This window comes from Eucalyptus grandis, chromosome 3 (assembly GCF_016545825.1).
Source record: "Eucalyptus grandis isolate ANBG69807.140 chromosome 3, ASM1654582v1, whole genome shotgun sequence".
NCBI lineage: Eukaryota > Viridiplantae > Streptophyta > Magnoliopsida > Myrtales > Myrtaceae > Eucalyptus > Eucalyptus grandis.
The window spans coordinates 28,816,458-28,837,765 of record NC_052614.1 but is presented as its reverse complement, the minus strand read 5'-3'; the positions used below and the strand labels follow the sequence as shown (position 1 = coordinate 28,837,765).

At 38.3% G+C, this 21,308-nt stretch overlaps 1 protein-coding gene across 2 annotated transcripts; it reads right to left on the bottom strand.

Annotated features, from left to right (window-relative positions):
- Positions 1-11,411: 11,411 nt before the first annotated feature.
- On the bottom strand, positions 11,412-15,358 carry LOC104447940 (serine/arginine-rich splicing factor SC35). 2 transcript variants are annotated; one of them, XM_010061691.3, is made up of 8 exons: positions 15,146-15,357; positions 14,976-15,054; positions 14,801-14,880; positions 14,620-14,686; positions 14,234-14,305; positions 12,019-12,225; positions 11,749-11,931; positions 11,412-11,664 (listed from the first exon to the last, which is right to left on the bottom strand). In XM_010061691.3, the coding sequence occupies exons 1-7, from the start codon at positions 15,219-15,221 to the stop codon at positions 11,757-11,759; spliced, it is 756 nt and encodes a 251-aa protein (XP_010059993.2). In that variant the 5' UTR covers positions 15,222-15,357; the 3' UTR covers positions 11,412-11,664; positions 11,749-11,756. The 2 variants fall into 2 exon arrangements, with proteins under 2 accessions (XP_010059993.2, XP_010059992.2); XM_010061690.3 differs by having other exon boundaries at positions 11,412-11,931; positions 15,146-15,358.
- Between the last annotated feature and the right edge of the window lie 5,950 nt (positions 15,359-21,308).

The following is a 21,308-nucleotide window of genomic DNA, read 5'->3' as shown; positions in this document are numbered from 1 at the left end:
TTCCAGAGCAACTGGAGCACTTTCAAATTTTTCATATTTCCCATTTCTTGAGGAATAGAACCAGAGAGGCTATTGTCGTAGACATACAATTTAGCTAATTTGCTCAAATTACCGATCTCCGATGGTATTTTCCCCGAGAACCAATTTGTAGAGAGGTCGAGATAGGCGAGATTGCTCAGGAGACCGATTTGAGGCGGAATGTGGCCAGAGAGATTATTGAATTTCAAGTCCATGTACATGAGATGAGACAAAGATGAGAATGGAAATTCGCCGAGCGTACCTTCTACATTGGTGCTGGTGAGATCTATCTTGATCACATTCCCCGCCTGATCACAGGAGATGCCATACCAAGCACACAAACTCACGGTCGAATTGGAACTGGTTGAATTACAAGGAGAGGGAGTCCAAGAAGAGAGGGAAGAAACTGAATGATTGCTAAGACTGGACTTCCACTTGAGGAGGGCTTGGGCCTCTGCAGGGGAAGCGTGAGCAGGAAGTGGAATGGCAAAGGTAGTGAAATGGGCAAGGGCAGCCATGAGGCTCATGAACCTCTTGAATTCTGGTGAAGTATCCATGGATTCTTCTCCTCCTCTTTTGGTTTGAGCAAGTTGGTTCGTCTTTTCTCTGATGCAATGAGCGATGCTTAAATAGGCTGGGAAAACTCACGCTCCTATCATTTTCCATGATAATGGGAATGCAATAAAACGGCAACTGACCAGTGGAGACTACGAAAAGGTGCGTTTATATTGCTTTGTACGCCGTAGGGGTAGTCATCTGAGAGTTGACTGAGATTTATTTTTGGTTCTTTGAATACTATGGTATTTGTTACTTTTGTAGTCTTCGCAGGCGACCTTTTTACTCGGTTAGTCCCCATCTCGAAACCTTTTGTTTTTTTGGTCTGACCTATTTCAATACTACTCTCCCGATGTACGAAAACCATGGGCTTCGACACAGAAGTCCACGAGGAACATGATGTGAAAAGGGCAGGAAGTGGAATGGCAAAGGTGGTGAAAAGGGCAAGGGCAGCCACGAGGCTCGTGAACCTCTTGAATTCTGGTGAAGTATCCATGGATTCTTCTCCTCCTCTTTTGGTTCAGGTAAGTTGGTTTGTCTTTTTCCCTGAGGCAATGAGCGATGCTTAAATAGGCTGTGAAAACTCATGTTCCTATCATTTTCCATGATAATAGCAATGCAATAAAACGGCAACTGACCAGTGGAGACTACGAAAAGGTACGTTTATATTGCTTTGTACATCGTAGGGTAGTCATCTGAGAGTTGACTGAGATGAATTTTTGGTTCTTTGAAGACTTTGGTATTTGTTACTTTTGTAGTCTTCGCAGGTGACTTTTCTGACTCAGTCGGTCCCCATCTCGAAAACTTTTTGGTTTTTTGGCCTGACCTGTTTCGGTACTACCCTCCCATGTACGAAAACCATGGGCTTCCACACAGAAGTCCTCGAGGAACATGATGTGTGTGAGCACTCAAACTTTTTGGAGGGTCAGCCTTCAATTTATGCTGCACAATTTTGAATTCAATGCACAAAAGGAAAAGGAAAGTGCTCTCACTCGGAGAAAATATTTGATAATTTGCAAGCGTCATGTCATGGCAAACGAGACGTGCACTTATTCGCTAATGTCCGATTAGATCTAAACAAATGATATTATTGTGAAAATTTAAACATTAATTTTTTTCTATTTCCCTTTCTTTCTTCTCTTCTTCTTTTACTCTTCGTTTGCAATCAGCGCGATCACCCTCTCTTTTTCTTCTTGTCCTTTCTCTTTCTGTCATGTCTCTTCACTTTAAGTAAAGTGGTCTTCTTTTTCTTTATCTTTTTTTAATTAGCCACTTCATTTGACCGAGTCAATGCCTCCTTAGCATATGATAGCAGAGGTCGAACAGTTCAATGCCTTTTATGCATGTGTGTGAACGCCTTCTAGCTTTTTACACGTATCTTCTCCGGGACGTGCTTAAAAGATTGGGATAGGCTGCATTAGTATTCATAGGCCAATCAAGTCAGCTGAGCAAGCAATTATGAAATTAATGATTTTCCTAATGTGGTTAGTACAGTTTAAATCTTGTTGGTCAACCACGTTAGTGATAATTTACCAACAATGGTAGTAAATTATGGACGTCCAATGCAATAGCAGCATATCAACTTTTTGACATATAGAACATTCAAAATAAAAAATTCAGCGGTGAACATAGTATTTTAACAATAACTTACCAATAGAGCTCCACTTTCATGGTAGTCTGTGATAACCTGATCAGGGAATTTTACAACTTCAAGTGGAGTATAAGTTACTTACTCATGTACAATTTCACTATTCACAACAAAAATTTAGCGGTGAAATTAGTGAATTACTGACGTAGGTTGTGAATCCATGGCTTTTTTTCTCTTTTGATCTGGATGATGATTTTTCTCAAGCCCCCAAAAGATGCGTAAAACTTTCACTCGACTTATTTTCCTGTCGTTTTCCTGTATGACAATGGAAATGCATCATCAAGCACTAACTCGTGGAACACATGTATGTGGATGCTATTTGGCATAATGAAAAAGTTGACCATTGCGACCGGATGATTCTTTGACATTGCATATTGCCTGTGACCTTTCTTCAAGGACACACAGCGCATTCAATAATTGAGATTGAATTAACTTAACCACGTGATAAGGTTAGGAAAACATAACTCATCATCTTGCTACTTCTCTATTGGAATAGCCGGTACTTCATCTTTCCCCCCATACTATTCGTTCACAAGGTTATTTGAAACTTTGATTTTACTTTGTTGGTTTTTACTTGGGATTGATCAAGTGCGGGTCGAAAGTTGGTCTACTGTGGTTTCCTATTTCAAATTCGCAAAACTTCTGAGCTCTCATATACTATATTTACTATTTTTTTAGCTGAAGTACTCGAAAGAAAATTATTCTGCCATGGTTTGCGCAAGGCAACATGAGTTCATTGTACTAAAAAACAGAATAGATGGTTTATGGTGAACTAAGCCATAAATGTATTGCAAAATCTTTTCTCGAGATAAATTGATGAGTATTGATATTCCTAATTTTAGCACTTTTGAGTTCTAAGCTTAATCTCAATCAAAGTGAATCTGACCCCAACAAATCGCTTGCCCAAAGCAATAATTCAAAGTTATCCACAATGCGAAACTTAAGCGCCAATCTCTAATATTTCATTTCTACTAAACCATTACTTCAAAACAATTCCCATGAAATCTCATAGCTCCACTTCATCATAATCCATAATTTACATGAAATTCCACAACTAAACAAGTCCAAAATTAGATTTTGCAATTCAAATTCAACACAATTTTAAATTTGTGCTATAATCCCAAAAGCTACTTTGACTCATAGAATGAAGAGCTTGACTCCTTACTTGACATGGTGAAATGGTGTTAATCCGACTTAGGGCATCTTCGCACAAGGAGAAATGATTGGATGATAGTTTTAAATCTACTATGAGAATAATAATATATTCTAGAAAAAATCAAATAATGAATAATTATAAATTATTGTGGGGTTATTCCTTTTGAAGTTTGTGGCTCACAATAAGTTACCATTATCGCAATAATTTGAAAACTATTATACTAGCAAAGTTCATCCACAAAAGCCTTTCCCTTTTTCCTATTTTTGTTCCTATTTCTTTTTTGTTCCCTTTCTTTCTTCTCTTCTTCTTTTACTCTTCGTTTGCAATCACCGCGATCACCCTCTCTTTTTCTTCTTGTCCTTTTTCTTTCTGTCATGTCTCTTCACTTTAAGTAAAGTGGTCTTCTTTTCTTTATCTTTTTTAATTAGCCACTTCATTTGACCGAGTCAATGCCTCCTTAGCATATGATAGCAGAGGTCGAACAGTTCAATGCCTTTTATGCATGTGTGTGAACGCCTTCTAGCTTTTTACACGTATCTTCTCCGGGACATGCTTAAAAGATTGGGATAGGATGCATCAGTATTCATAGGCCAATCAAGTCAGCTGAGCAAGCAATTATGAAATTAATGATTCTCCTAATGTGGTTAGTACAGTTTAAATCTTGTTGGTCAACCACGTTAGTGATAATTTACCAACAATTTTAGTAACTTATGGACGTCCAATGCAATAGCAGCATATCAACTTTTTGATATATAGAACATTCAAAATAAAAATTGTACGGTGAACATAGTATTTTAACAATAACTTACGAACAGACCTCCACTTTCATGGTAGTTTGTGATAACCTGATCAGGAAATTTTACAACTTCAAGTGGAGTATAAGTTACTTACTCATGTACAATTTCACTACTCACAACAAAAATTTAGCGGTGAAATTAGTGAATTACTGACGTAGGTTGTGAATCCATGGCCTTTTTTTCTCTTTTGATCTGGATATTTTTCTCAAGCCCCAAAAGATGTGTAAAATTTTCACTCGACTTATTTTCCTGTGGTTTTCCTATTTGACAATGGAAATGCATCATCAAGAATCAACTTGTGGAACACATGTATGTGTATGCTATTTGGCATAATGAAAAAGTTGACCGTTGCGACCGGATGATTCTTTGACGTTGCATATTGCCTGTGACCTTTCTTCAGGGACACGCAACGCATTCAATAATTGAGATTGAATTAACTTAACCACGTGATAAGGTTAGGAAAACATAACTCATCATCTTGATACTTCTCGATTGGAATAGCCGGTACTTCATCTTTCCCCATACTATTCGTTCACAATGTTATTTGAAACTTTGATTTTACTTTGTTGGTTTTTACTTGGGATTGATCAAGTGCGGGTCGAAAGTTGGTCTACTGTGGTTTCCTATTTCAAATTCGCAAAACTTCTGAGCTCTCATATACTATATTTACTATTTTTTTAGTTGAAGTACTCGAGAGAAAATTATTCTACCATGTTTTGCACAAGGCAACATGAGTTCATTGTACTAAAAAACAGAATAGATGGTTTATGGTGAACTAAGCCATAAATGTATTGCAAAATCTTTTCTCGAGATAAATTGATGAGTATTGATATTCCTAATTTTAGCACTTTTGAGTTCTAAGCTTAATCTCAAACAAAGTGAACCTGACCCCAACAAATCGCTTGCCCAAAGCGATTATTCAAAGTTATCCGCAATGAAAAACTTAAGCGCCAATCTCTAATATTTCGTTTCTACTAAACCATTACTTCAAAACAATTCCCATGAAATCTCATAGCTCCACTTCATCATAATCCATAATTTACATGAAATTCCACAACTAAACAAGTCCAAAATTAGATTTTGCAATTCAAATTCAACACAATTTTAAATTTGCGCTATAATCCCAAAAGCTACTTTGACTCATAGAATGAAGAGCTTGACTCCTTACTTGACGTGGTGAAATGGTGTTAATCCGACTTGGGGCATCTACGCACAAGGAGAAATGATTGGATGACAGTTTTAAATCTACTATGAGAATAATAATTTATTCTAGAAAAAATCAAATAATGAATAATTATAAATTATTGTGGGGTTATTCCTTTTGAAGTTTGTGGCTCACAATAAGTTACCATTATTGCAGTAATTTAAAAACTATTATACTAGCAAAATTCATGCACAAAAGCCTTTCCCTTTTTCCTATTTTTTTCCTATTTCTTTTTTGTTCCCTTTCTTTCTTCTCTTCTTCTTTTACTCTTCGTTTGCAATCACCGCGATCACCTTCTCTTTTTCTTCTTGTCCTTTTTCTTTCTGTCATGTCTCTTCACTTTAAGTAAAGTGGTCTTCTTTTTCTTTATCTTATTTTAATTAGCCACTTCATTTGACCGAGTCAATGCCTCCTTAGCATATGATAGAGAGGTCGAACAGTTCAATGCCTTTTATGCATGTGTGTGAACGCCTTCTAGCTTTTTACACGTATCTTCTCTGGGACGTGCTTAAAAGATTGGGATAGGATGCATTAGTATTCATAGGCCAATCAAGTCAGTTGAGCAAGCAATTATGAAATTAATGATTTTCCTAATGTGGTTAGTACAGTTTAAATCTTGTTGGTCAACCACGTTAGTGATAATTTACCAACAATGGTAGTAACTTATGGACGTCCAATGCAATAGCAGCATATCAACTTTTTGACATATAGAACATTCAAAATAAAAAATTCAGCGGTGAACATAGTATTTTAACAATAACTTACCAACAGAGCTCCACTTTCATGGTAGTCTGTGATAACCTGATCAGGAAATTTTACAACTTCAAGTGGAGTATAAGTTACTTATGTACAATTTCACTATTCACAACAAAAATTTAGCGGTGAAATTAGTGAATTACTGACGTAGGTTGTGAATCCATGGCTTTTTTTCTTTTGATCTGGATGATGATTTTTCTCAAGCCCCAAAAGATGCGTAAAACTTTCACTCGACTTATTTTCCTGTGGTTTTACTGTATGACAATGGAAATGCATCATCAAGCACTAACTCGTGGAACACATGTATGTGGATGCTATTTGGCATAATGAAAAAGTTGACCGTTGCGACCGGATGATTCTTTGACGTTGCATATTGCCTGTGACCTTTCTTCAAGGACACGCAACGCATTCAATAATTGAGATTGAATTAACTTAACCATGTGATAAGGTTAGGAAAACATAACTCATCATCTTGCTACTTCTCGATTGGAATAGTCGGTACTTCATCTTTCCCCCCATACTATTCATTCACAAGGTTATTTGAAACTTTGATTTTACTTTGTTGGTTTTTACTTGGGATTGATAAAGTGCGGGTCGAAAGTTGGTCTACTGTGGTTTCCTATTTCAAATTCGCAAAACTTCTGAGCTCTCATATACTATATTTACTATTTTTTTAGCTGAAGTACTCAAGAGAAAATTATTCTGCCATGTTTCGCGCAAGGCAACATGAGTTCATTGTACTAAAAAACAGAATAAATGGTTTATGGTGAACTAAGCCATAAATGTATTGCAAAATCTTTTCTCGAGATAAATTGATGAGTATTGATATTCCTAATTTTAGCACTTTTGAGTTCTAAGCTTAATCTCAAACAAAGTGAATCTGACCCCAACAAATCGCTTGCCCAAAGCGATTATTCAAAGTTATCCGCAATGCGAAACTTAAGCGCCAATCTCTAATATTTCGTTTCTACTAAACCATTACTTCAAAACAATTCCCATGAAATCTCATAGCTCCACTTCATCATAATCCATAATTTACATGAAATTCCACAACTAAACAAGTCCAAAATTAGATTTTGCAATTCAAATTCAACACAATTTTAAATTTGTGCTATAATCCCAAAAGCTACTTTGACTCATAGAATGAAGAGCTTGACTCCTTACTTGACGTGGTGAAATGGTGTTAATCTGACTTGGGGCATCTACGCACAAGGAGAAATGATTGGATGACAGTTTTAAATCTACAATGAGAATAATAATTTATTCTAGAAAAAATCAAATAATGAGTAATTATAAATTATTGTGGGGTTATTCCTTTTGAAGTTTGTGGCTCACAATAAGTTACCATTATCGCAGTAATTTAAAAACTATTATACTAGCAAAGTTCATGCACAAAAGCCTTTCCCTTTTTCCTATTTTTTTTTCCTATTTCTTTTTTGTTCCTTTCTTTCTTCTCTTCTTCTTTTACTCTTCGTTTGCAATCACCGCGATCACCCTCTCTTTTTCTTCTTGCCCTTTTTTCTTTCTGTCATGTCTCTTCACTTTAAATAAAGTGGTCCCTGCACAGAGAGGTCACGACCCTACTGTCAATTTATAATGCAGTGTAAAAGAGAGATTCAAAATGTTAAAACGGTTTTTCTTCTTACTTTATCTTTACGTTAATATGAAACTATTGCCTTTCTTGCATGGCTGACTTCCTTGAACATTTTTATGGATTTCTGGCCAGTTCTATGTCCTTTTTGAGGAGTGAGGATGTTGCTTTGAAGCTAATAGCTAAAAATAATGTAATATATCAATAAGTTTGTTTACACTTTCTTTACTATTTAGTGTTGACTGGAAATGCTCTTTTTGAAAAGAGCAGGAGAAAATGTACTTGTACGCACCTTTAATTATACTTTGGTTATTTTGTTTCAGGTATTGACAACCGTTACAAAAGGGTGCTATATTATTTATACAGTCTCACATATTTGGAAGCCAATGGTTGACTTGACTCTACCTTACTAAACTGAGTTTTTCCAATGTCAGCATTGTTTTGCTTGCTAATTTACTGACATTTGATAATAGGATTCCATGCATCACAGACATTAATCAGTGAAGAAAGTAGCGTTATCTCTTCTTTTTGACTTTGAGATTGTTGCATTGATACTTTGACCAAGGACACAGGTGTCTTCACGACCTGGGAAATTCTCTCATCCTCCTTGATAAATTTCTTAACACCATTATGAAGCTACTTTAGATGTTGGAAATGGCGCAGTGCTTTGTTTCTAGTACTAGGCTAGACTTGAGACCTTACTAGCATTTGATAGCATAGGTCGAACAGTTCAATGCCTTCTATGCATGGGTGTGAACACCTTCTAGCTTTTTACACATATCTTCTCCAGGACGTGCTTAAAGCGTTGGGAATAAGATGGATTAGTATTCATAGTCTAATCTAGGGCTGAGTTGCAGTTAGTCAGCTCCGCAAGCAATTATAAAATTAATGATTTTTCTAATGCGTCTAGTATAGTTTAAATCATGTTGGTCAAGCACGTTGATGATGATTTACCAATAATGTTAGTAACTTATGGACTTCCAATGCAATAGCAGATTATTGACACCATGCAAAACAAAAGTTAAGCGTTGAACATGGTATTTTACCAATAACTTACCAACAGAGCTCCACTTTCATGGTAGTATGTGATAACCTGAGTAAGGGATTTTCCAACTTCAAGTGGAACGTAAGTTACTCATATACAATTTCACTACTCACAACAAAAACTTAGCGGTGAAATTACTGAGTTACTGACGTAGGTTTGGAATTTATGGCCTTTTTTTCTTTTTTGATCAGGATGTTGATTTTTCTCAAGCCCCAAAAGATGCCTAAAACTTTCGCTCGAACTTTTTTTCTTGTGGTTTTCCTATTTGACAATGGAAATGAATCATCAAGCATTTATTCGTGGAACACATGTATGTGGATGCTATCTGGCATAATGAAAAGGTTGATTGTTGCCACAAGATTCTTTCTTTGACATTGCATATTGCCTGTTGCCTTCTTCCAAGACATGAGCACATTCAAGAATTGAGATTAGATTAACACAACCACGTGATGAGGTTGGGAAAATATAACTCATTGTCTTGTAACTTCTCGATTGGGATTGTCGTTAACTTCATCTTTCTCCCTCTCCCCCCCAACACTACTCTATTCATTCGCAAAGTTATCTGCAACTTTGATTTTACAGGTTCGGGTTTTACTCACGGTTGAATGAGGATAGGGTGAAACGTTGGTCTACTATGGTTTCCTATTTCAAATTCAGAAAACTCTGCGCTCTCAAGGACAACGTTCACTGTTTTCCAGATAAAGTGCTCATGGGAAAATTGTTCTAACAAGTTTTGCTCAAGGCAACATAAGTTCACAGCACTGAAAAACAGAAAAGATGGTTTATGGTGAGCTAGCCATAAATTAGTTTTACTTGTAATTGACAATTGGAGCTCGGCCAAGTGAAAACAGACCTTCATGATTTAAATGCCTTAAGATTTTGGAGGACAGGATCTCGTCTGCCTTCCAACTCTTGAAATATAAGGTAGCAACAGAACAGAACTTGGATTCTTTTTGAGACAAAGTATTGTATTGCAGTATCCCCTCTCAAGACAAAATGATGACCGATGATCTTACTAATTTAAGTACTTTTTAGTTTAAAGCTCTAATGAAAACGAAGTTTGGATTTCCTCTACAACCATACTCTTTGGAGCAATCAAAAGCTACTGAACTGCCAGTAAAGACTCTTGCCGTAGCAACATGCAGTAGCACTCGAGATAGGAACTGACTGAATGCGCTCTGGGTTATGTTACCCAGCGGGTAGTAAGTTACACAAAATACAAAATTATGCCGGATGGCCACAATTAGAAACAATTAGTTTTTGATTGAATGCACTCTAAAAAGACGCTTTTTTCGAAACTCTTCGGCATGTAAGGGATTTTGCATCTACATAAATCTGAAATAAGCATTATAAGAGGACCAACAATGGACAAATTTTGGACTTCTTATAAATGTTCAATTTCAACTTCACATGAACCCTTCGCTTTTTAGATGATAAACACTATATACATCGACTTTACATTGATATAATGGTTATATTTTCTCACTCTAACTCGACATGGATTCTTAGATTTCACTACAATGACCCTAGTCTGATTAAGACTAGATGCAGAAACAGTTCGAAATATCACTTTAGTTCAGCTGTCTTCTCTCTACAAATGAATCTAGATGCCAGAGTTCAGCTTTTACTTATTCCAAAACAAAAGGCAGTCCTATATTTACTTGGGCGAGAACGAAATGAAGTCCTCATAAACATGCCAGTATGGGTTAAGCACTCAAATTCTGTTGCCGGTCAATAGTCTTTTAAATCCAAACAAAGATCATCAGTGAGCGAAGCAATGGAATGAAAAAAGTTTGAGACTTAAATCAAATAGTTGCAAGGACTCTGAATTTCATTAAAGAAATTGCATCTGATTGACAGAGCAACACCATTTATCGGACAGAATCTTCTACAAATTGATCCAGTAAACGGCTTGAAGCTTTCGCATCTCTTCTAGGATCAGTGGCTGTCCGTGAATTTTGAACACCATGGAAAATGATTGAACGAAATCATTTCCATTGACGGCCTGAGTTGGGGATCAGCAGATACACGAGCGACTGCAAGCTATAAGATGGTCGGAAGTTCATCCTCGATGCCAGTGATGTTATTTCCAGCAATTCTTAGATCACATAAACGCATGCAACTTCCCCAAATTTCTCCATAGAACTTGTTGAGACTCGTGTCCATAAAGTCCAAGTTGGGGTAAAAAATTAAAGGTCCCGGCTATGAACCAGCGAATAAATTTAAATGCTGGTGCGATCAGCTCAATGCAAAGCCAAGAAACGGAACCCATTTTGATGCAAATTTATCAAGACCCAAAAAAATTGCCAAAAGAAGGGATGCCAAAGTGGCGCACAGCTTACAACTTTCATCGTACTGTGCTCTCGAAAGAGCACCCACCGCAGTGAGAATATAAAAACCACACTAAATTCAGGAGTATCATTTCATGAGGAATGAAAAACCATATGGCACTCATAGAGGACCAACTTCGGAGATAGCTAGTGGATTATGACCAAAAAATGGCAAACGAAAGTGCAGGATCATCACCACCACGATTCTCTCATTGTCCATGTGCATTACGTATGATTAAACTGACACACCCCCTCGACAGTAGTTAAAAGTGTAGCCAGAGACCTATGAACAAGTGCATCACAATATACGCTTTAAATGGACTTCATGAATGCACATTATAGCACAAGAATAAGATCAGAGTATCACAATGACCACCAAAGTCAGAAAAGACGGACTAGCTGCCTTCAAAGAAGGAAAACATCACGCCCGACCAAACCTAGGATTAACATCTAAATCACTGCACGCAACGAAGCATCTGTCCACCCAATCAAGAGCAACTCAGGATAAAGTATAATTGTTTGTTGAGCAAAAATGACTCCCACGACCTGGGGCACTCATCTTTCCTAAAAAGGCAACATGAAAAAACAGAGACATAAGGATCAAATAGTTGCGATAGAGTGAGACAAAATCCATTCACGTCATTTTACCACTCGATCTATGGACTACGTGGAGATGCACCAGCGGAATTGGCAGGACGTCCACTGGGCACATCTCTTTGGAGCTGAGAATCTCTTTCACCATTTCGTACATCAGGACTTTCAAGTGCAGAAGGTCTCTGATTTGGAGAGCGACTCCTCTCATATTTGGCTTTCTGCGGGCTCCGGGATGAACTGAAAATTGGGGAACTCCAATCAGATAGAAATTCTCAACAAGAAGTGACCCAAAGAAGCATTAAAGGGAAATAAGGAGAGCCTCACCTTGTGTATGATCCACTCCGACTTCGGTCCTCATCATCATGTTTGGGTGCCCTTCGGTCTCTGCGACGATCAGGACTTGGGCTATAGCTCCTACTTCGGTGACGGTAACTCCTTCCCCCGTCTCTGTACTTGTCGCGATCATATCGTCCGCCGCTTCTACTGCGACTTCTCCTCCTGTAATCACGGTCTCTATATTCATCTCTGTACCTGAAAATCCATTGTACTGTCAGTTGCATTAAAGAATGAGAGGAATTACTTGCAACTCTGCAAGATGCAAGTACTCATTAAGATGGTTAAGGGTTAACTGCTACTTGCTGTTATTTTTTTCATTTTGCTACAAACAAAAGAACAAGGTGCAACAAAATCAGATGTCACCTAATGTCTGAACTGCAAAGCTTAAACGACCAAAAAAGAGAATCTAGAAACCAACAACTCAATGGCATAATGGGAACTTGCCAAAAGAAATTAGCAACACCACATTGACACCTTACTTACTTGTTAAAAGGAGGTCACGGGAGCTTACAATTTCATGTGTGAACATCTTAGTTAAAGGCGACACAGTTACAATCTTATTAGGCTGTATCATCAAGTGCTGATGGAGTAAGTCTAAGTTCATAAGCTCTTCATCCAGCACAAATTTATAAAAATAGTTTTGGGAAAAGTGCAAAACAAGTCCTCGACGTGTTACCCATTGTCCCACTGATCAATTGAGCTCTAAATCTTTTGGCAGATGTTCAATCAGTCCTAGTCTTGCAGCTGATGCTGTCTTTTCACTGGAAAATGGAACCCACTCAATTTTACATGAAATTGACTATGCTCTTTTACTATAACACTGGATTTTGTAATTACGAGACTCAGAACCTAAATTTCATTTAAATTGAGGAAACCTTGGACTTCAACTCAAAACCCTAAATTTGGCCCTTCAATCATCAAATTGTTTTATCAGTCAGCTGATTCTCATAATCAATTCTGTCACTCAATGATTGATTACACTGATGTGTTTTATCCCTTAATTATGGTCCAAATTATCCAGTTAATCTTTTTCCAACGTAATAAAAATGAGGACCAGTTGCTTAGCTGGTTTGAGCAACCATAATGTAACTGCACTCCCAACATTTTTCTGGAAATTGCACTTCCAAACTTAGTTGCTTAGATCTCAAGAAAAGATGGGAAAGTCCTATCCACTAACTGAAGAATAACGAATCAAATTTACTATATGCATGAGTGACTGTGGTTTTATCATTCAGATTCAGCTGCAGCATTCAGCTGGGACGTAATTCTATTTCTTGACATTGGATTACTGTGAACAAATTCAATATATAACACCCCAATTCTTTAAAAGTAATTGCCTCTAATGTCATTTAAATGTTAAACATATATTATGATTTGTGTCTTTAAAAAGGTATAGATATTTTCCATAAGCCATAAGATGCGTAAACAAGCTTCTCACATCATTGTTAACAGCATTAATTCCTCCAAGGATCAGTTCTCTCCATGAACTTGATCAACTGTTTTCATTACATGCAGACAACTAACAAGGGATGGTAAGGATTATGCACAAAGTTCGCAATTTGATTTTCATGAGGCCAGGAGGGAACCTATAAAATAAATTAGCAGTGACATTGTTAACCCAAAGGGACAGGTGTCCAGTCATATAGAGGTAAACTAAGGAGAAATTCCCTCCTTTCCTCTTCAAACACTCCACAAGTCATTGAAAACAAATTAGATGGCTTAATCCTTCGTACATCAAAGAGCTCTAGTCATGGGTCCTCTATCTACTGTAGCATCATGATTTCAATGGTAAATTGACCCTGCCTATTTTCTCATTCAATCAGGATCCCAATCAAAGTTTCAGCTGCCTTTATTAAATCCCAATCAAAGTTACAGCAACCTTTATTAACTCTTGATATGTAGAGATAAATGAATTGTGAAGCTAGTAAACAGGCTTATGTAAGTATTAGAGGACAAAGTATCCTAACCATTCTATAAAAATGATTTTGAAATTTCACCTCAAACACAAATCAACAACTATAGCAATAGTGAGTTACAGACAGTTGTCAACACATTAAACCCGAATTTATAATCAAGTGTAGAATTTTCTCATTTTAGTATATATAGACACAATTTGCATAACTTTACTAACTTAACAAACTTAAACCAATTTGCATACACACAGTTTGTGTAACTTTACTAACTTAACAAACTTAAACCGTACCTTGGACGAGGACTGCGACTTCTCGACCGCCTTCTCATCTTTGAAACCGGTTCAGCAATCTTCCCCTTATCACTGTTGCGAAATAGAGGCCAAGCTCATCAGAAGAATCAATAACAAGAAACTGACAGCGAAGTTATTCAAGAAATCTATTTTTTTCCTTTTCTTTAGGCCATCTTTTACAGGTTATTTGGCAAAACGAATCCTCCACTGACAGAATCATGTTAACAAGGTCATGGCAACTTGCACCATTTCAAGGTTTATTCCAAGAAAACCAAATTCCCTCCAGTGAGCTCGTACCAGATTGGCATTGCACTGTATTTTAACCCGAAAGAGGCACAATCTTGAACAATTCGAAAGCTAAAAGGTGAGATAATCGAACAGCTTACATTCTCTCGGCATTGGGACCGTACTTGGCGAACTGAACCCCAATCTCTCTCCCATCCACGACTCTCCCTTTCAACAAGAAAACCGAACAATAAATCAAACGCCAATCCAAGCGTTTCCCGCACAACGCAAACAGAAACCCTCGTCACCGAAGGAACTAAAAATCAGAGACAAGAGCGACACCATCGAGCTTGTCCACCGCCTTCTGCGCCTCGTCCGCGTACTTGTACCTCACGAACGCGAACCCTCTCGATTCCCCAGTCCTGCGCGACCACATCAGAGCACGGCAACAAAATCCCCAACCCTCAACACGCGACCCACGAAGCAAAAGGGAACGGAGCAGAGGAAACACACGTACCTCCGGTCCCTGGGAATGAACACGTCGACGACCTTGCCGTACTTGTCGAAGAGAGGGAAGAGGTCGTCGGCGCTGGTCCCTGCGACACAACCGCACAAAGGCATTGAAATAGAGAGAGAGAGACAGAGACTCGGGATAGGGAAGCGGAGGAGAGGGAAGGAGAGGGCTACGGAAGGAGATGTTGAGGATGAGGAGCGAGTAAGTGTCGGCGATGTCCGGCGGCCCTGATCTTCCGAAATGCGACATCTGCGCGCCGCCGCTGCTGCTTCTTCTTCTCCTCCTCCGGCGAGAGATAGAGAGAGAGATGCTCCGCTGGGGCTTTAGCTTTGTCGAGCGTCCGAAGGGTTCCGCCGACTTCGAGAGCAAGATAAGGGAAGACCCGAGAACGGGTTAGCGGGCCGGAATGGGCCGGATCGTGCGGGTCTGTTTTTGGGCTCGATCCGGGTCGGTTAGGACCAAATCGGATCGTGGCTGTCCGAGGAGAAACATAGGGCGACGTTACAAAGAAAGAGAATCGCAGAACAAAACCATATTAAAGTCATTGCCCCAGCTTGATCGAAAGAGGAAACCTATCACAACCCAGTGCTTTAATAAAAAGCTATTTTGCAAGGTGGAGACTGGTGGGAACACGACTGATGACAACACTATCTCCAATTCGACCTCCACAAATAAAGTGACGAACAATCTCAATGTGGATGTTTGCCCATGGCAAAAGGGATTAGTAACCATATCAAGATAGACAATTTATTCTAAATATGAAAGGCTAGCCTGCATTGACAAATGAAAATATCATAGCAAGAACATTGAATTTACAAGTCATGAAAATTCACCAGGAAAGAGGTTATCTTCAATGCTTTGATTCTTTAAATGTCCATAATCATTACGTATGACAATCCAAGTATTCATATACGCAAGAACATTCATGTAAACTAGGATCCTGCATTCTATAGTCAAATTTTCAACTTCGGTTCCCAAATTCTAGGGTTTCACGAGTCAATTTGGGCCAAAATTGTTCCATTAGGGGTTGAAATCGGCTTGACTCGGGAGCTATAGGTGAAATCACAAAACTACTCGCATTGGGGTTGTTTTTAAGTTTTGAGCTGCCTTTGCTAGTAGGCTATATTATTAGGAATTTGGGATTCTTCAAGCCCACAACAAAAGGAGGACGCGAAAGCCCATTGCTCATTAACAAGATCCAATGTTGCATAATATCCGATGCTATTAGAATTTAGAAGACCCTTCAGATTTGTGCTCCTTCAAGCATGTTGCGCCCAAATGAAAAACGCATGAAATTCCCTTGCCCCCAATGACCCTCGTGTCTCTGGAATTCAGTACGTATCTCCCTTTTTCTCCCTTGAATCAACAGAGACAAGACACGAGCTAGTACGATTCCTTGTTAACAAACCTTTGCCAGTACCGATTCCGCTCCCACACTACATGCATTGGGTCCAATGGAACCCCTCGGTCTCCGGCAAGAAGAGCACCACAGAGATCGTCATCACAGCGTTCCTAGAGATGTGGAACATCGGAGAAACTTGGCCCGAGCTTGACGGATAGAACCAGGCGTCAATTGCTTTGGCACAATGCTCGGTTTCAAGCATGGCTGCAAATGACCTGAGCATGGGCACCAAAGTTTTAGGTGCAACTTCAAGGGACTTGAGCCCAGCCTATGTGGACAAGGCTGTTGAGGAACAGTGCTAGGCCTTGATGGACCCAAGCCATACACCAATGAGTAGGGCACGAGAACCAAATACCAAGGTAGTGCCACCAAGGACCCAAGCATTAGCACAAGGTCTCTGGCTCGACTTCAAGGGACTTGGGCTAGGCCTCTATTGACCTCAAAGATAGGCATCGAGGTCTTGGCCTTCACCTCAAAACTTTGTGGATCCGGGCTCGACATGCGAGGAATTAGGCTTGACCTTGGTGAACCCAAGCTAAGTGCCGGTGACTTGGGTGCGGCCGACTAGCTAGGCATAGTGGCCATGGAATCAAGCACCAGCACCGAGGTCTCAAACCTAGCCTTTGTGGACCCAAACACAACAACTAGGGTCTTAGGCCCGACCTCAAGGGACCTAGGCTAGCATTTGTCAGTTGGGACCCAATCATAGAGGAATTAGGTTTGATCTCAATGGACTTGAGCTAGATGCTAGTGATTTGGGTGTGGGAGCCAGATACATGCGCAAGGCCACTAAGAACTTGGGCACAAGCACAAGAGAGTATTACATTTTGATCAATTGGGCGAAAGTTGGTTTATTGATAAATCCACTAAAACTCATCATTAATTGTCCTTAGCTTTATTAAAACCATATTTCAAATTTTAGGCTACCCATATTTCACCCTACTTAACAAGTATGAGTTAAAATATGGGTCGATACGCCACCTCTACTGGTAAGACACGAGCTACTCACTGTAAATTCCCTTGCCTTGTGCCTTTCTTGTCTTTTGCCGTGAAAAGCCCCATATCCGCATACACGTTAACACCAAGAACCAGCACTCCTTTTGGTAAATTTCCATTTGTCGTTTCAACTCCATACTTGCGGCGAGTTTTACCCGTCAAGTGAAAAGCGAACCGAGTGTATGTTTGATGATGTCATTAGGCGGGCAAAAGGTGCTTGCACTAAAGGGATCGGATTGGTTATATTAGTTCTTTGCAAATAGAAGAAGAAAATGCGTAGTGCAAAGAATAGCTAATGCGCCTTAGCTATCACTTAAATGATAGCTTTGTGTTAAAGAGTTCCTCATCATGCTAGGGATTGTTTCCAATCACCAAAGATCATCTGCATCTGTTTGCTAACATGACTAGCTTTTAGATTGCATTCTTTATTTTGAAGTATCGGTGACTACATAATATATTTTTCTAGTCCCTCCCGGACTCTACTTTCTAATTATTTTACATAAGAATTGGGAGGCTCTAGCAAGGTCTAGGATTAAGTTTTTGTAGGACTTGTTTAGGTCCATAGGACTGATTGTATTAATTCTTTGCAATGGAAGAAGAAAATGCCGTCTGCGAACAGCAACTAACGCGCCTTAGCTCTTAAATGATTAGATTAGCTTTTGCGTTAAGGTGCACCCACTGCCACTGGAACGCTTCCCCACGTGACCAGCTACCACCGGAGTAGCCAACTACGCCCATTTCCCTAGGAAACCGTTTGATGTCGACAAATGCCAGGTCAGCCGTTTAAATTACTAGATTATTATTACATCCAATAACGTTGGATGAGGGGCGCGTGGAAAAATTCGGTCAGACAATCCATTCAATAATAAATAGTGTAAGAATTTCTTTATATTGGCGGCGGATTTAATAAAAATGCAATTACTAGGTCTTTCCTCTCGAGGGCATGATTCTAGAGAGGGCGATTAAGATTCACGTGGAATAATAGAGAAAGCGTCGGATGTACAGGGAATTGAATATTCTCTAAAATGCCAATTTGATTAGCTTGTATTAGATTGGAATCGGATCTTTTAAATAAGGGACAACTAGATCCAATCACTCCATTTATGACGAATTGTCCTCCAGCCCCCAAGTAAAGTTTCAAATGATGAACGGTTTCCTCGTTAAAAAGAAGCAAAATTGCATTTTTTTTTTCTTTTGACAATTAACTAACTATATATATATAGTGAGAGTTGACAGCTAATCGTGATTTTCACTTTTAAGTGTCAAACTATGAAAATGGCATGTGGGTTCACTTAAGATTAATTTAGATTATTATCATAACCTAGTTTTGGAGTAATTTAGGGTGTGAGATTAGGAGAGAAATCTCTTTCTTTAAATAAGTATAGATGAGTGGACTCCTTCCATGAACAAAGTTGATTAATAAAGATTGTCTCAAAAGCATAAATTCACGAAATCTAAAAATTGCTTGTACTGTGGTATTGTAGCTTTTTGGTAGAGAACATAAAAATAATAAAGCTTGAAGCTTCATATCTAAATTTATACATATGGATTCCAATTAACCTGTGGCTTGTGTGGAACTATTAATATATTCAACAAAACCTTGATTAGATAACTTCATATTAACTAGTTTCTTCAACAAAAATACTAGATTTGATGTTAATAGCTTCTCATAAATATTCATTAGAATATACATGGCTTCTTTTGCAGTTTTTGCTTTCGCGATGCAGTACTTTGTCTTTTTCATCAAAGAATCGCACCCAATGCCTTTCAATCAAGAGTTTTCCATCTAGCTTTTGTTGTCGGATCTACTTCCACCATCTTGTGTTTCCAGCCCTCAAGTGGTGCATAAAGATTTTTTGATAAAGATAATCCTCGATTTAGAATTTCCACCATCCGAAATCATGTCCATTGAACTTATCGATTTTGATTTTATCTTCTAACATACTATTTGCTTTCAATCGAATGTCAACAAAAACCCTCAATGTTCTCGATTTGCCAACCAAGGCTTTTGACACTAGTTGTTGTGTAATCGCACACCAATTCCAGAAAAAACTCGCAAACAATTCACCAAACAGAATATAATAATAAAGAACATAATCAAAAGAATACGCCAAAAAATTTGTTATCAAAGTTCACACAAACCTAGGCTACGTCTCCGTGTAGAGATACTCTGTGAATCCATTAGACTTCGAAGAAAGTTGGAATATAATGATGATCTTCTCTTAAGATCAAAGCATAAAGAAATTGAGAATCCTTACAAAGAAAAAGCTCACTTTTTTTTCTTCTCTCTTTTTCTTGCCTCTGTATTTTATTTTTCAACGTCTTAACGGCTAGCGTCTTCATACCACTAATATAAAGGTATCTCTTTGAACCTAAAAGCACATCTAATAGGAAAAATAAAAAATCTCCTTGAAAAAAAAAAAAAAAAAAAATTGGCTTCATCTATAACATTGCAGTCGATAGAGAGAGTAAGATGATAGCAAGAGAGAGAGATGGCGGTAGGAGGATTTACCGTCGACTGCGGCAATGCTGACGGCCTCAGGAGCAGGATAATGCTCTCGGTGGTGATCACCTATTTCGTGGCCACGACGAGCGGGCTTATCTTTGGGGCAACACTGGAATTTCAAGTGCGTCCTGCCTCTCCTCTGACCAGTTTCTTTCGTGAAATCTCGGTATCATACTTCGAAAAAGGTTGGACATTACATTCGATATTATCAAGGTCTTTCCTCATTTTACTTCGCATTATGCGCTTTGGATGTGGGACCATTGTAATTGGGCGGTCAAGTCAAGATATTCATACTCGAGATTGTAGAATGAATCTTGGGAAATTGACACAAATAATCCTTAAATTTTGATTTAATGTGCAATTTAATCCTAAATTTTTACTTTGTTCAATGTGATCTCTAAATTTTAACTCAATGTGTGATATAGTTCAAGAACTTTTAATTTATTTGATGTGGTCCATAAACTTCTTATACATATTCAATCTAGTTCATATCCGTATGAAAATGTTTAATGATTGGGTTAAAGTTCAAAAATTACATTGAATAAATTAAAATTTTATGGACCAAATTACAGATTCAGCCAAGATTCTAGGACCATCTGTGGCATTATCCCATGAATCTATCTTCATCGTGTCTTCTTATAGCAATAAATGCGAAAACATCAAAATTCAATCACCTTGCGTAATCAATTATTGAAGCCCCCACGTTCACGTATCGACACTTTTCTTAGTCTCAGCTCCAGTACAGGCAGAAAAAACCATATTGACTTCGCATGTTTTTGCTTCGAGGAGATGTTGGTTTCGATTGCTATCGGTCGGATGAATCGCATGATGTGGGATTTCTTGAAAAGTAGAGCGCGTTGTTTGACGGTTAGCTCATCCATCCACGCTCAGGAAATTTGTTTTAAAAAATGCATTAAAAATGAAATATATTATATATTATATTAAAAAAAAAAAAAACTGATGTCAATCTTCTCATGGACCCCTCCCGGGTTGGAAGGTAATGATGTTGTTACCCGTCCCATTCACGGTGTGGAATAGATAAAGAGAGAGATGGGTGTGGCGGTGCAGTTCGTTTACCTAATCTCAATTATTTTTAAAAAGATTTTGTACAATCACTTGGTTAAAACAGTGATTACATATGAAATTGCATGTTTTCTTTACTGATCGCCCATCATTTTCTTTCCCGGGGTCTTCGTTAGTTGGGATGGTTAGGTCAATATAGTTCGAAACCGAGAAAAAATATATAGAATTAAGTTATTCTCAATGATCTAGCTGTATCTTATTAGATTCAAGTCAAAATCCATTTGAACTTATGTTCCATGTTCCACCTTACATCACAATGTGATATATGAAATGTTTCTACGTACTCTTATGGTTGGTGATGGAAACTTTTGTCCAAGATTTGTACAAAAATGATGTATCTATCTCAAAA

What these genes read in the sequence shown, in the direction of transcription:
- LOC104447940 (XM_010061690.3), bottom strand. Translation starts at nt 15,221, where the DNA reads ATGTCGCATTTCGGAAGATCAGGGCCGCCGGACATCGCCGACACTTAC. An exon ending in CATCCTCAACATCTCCTTCC is followed by an intron (nt 15,055 to 15,145) that starts GTAGCCCTCTCC and finishes GTTGTGTCGCAG; the next exon opens with GGACCAGCGCCGACGACCTC. An exon ending in GGCGGTGGACAAGCTCGATG is followed by an intron (nt 14,687 to 14,800) that starts GTGTCGCTCTTG and finishes TCTTGTTGAAAG; the next exon opens with GGAGAGTCGTGGATGGGAGA.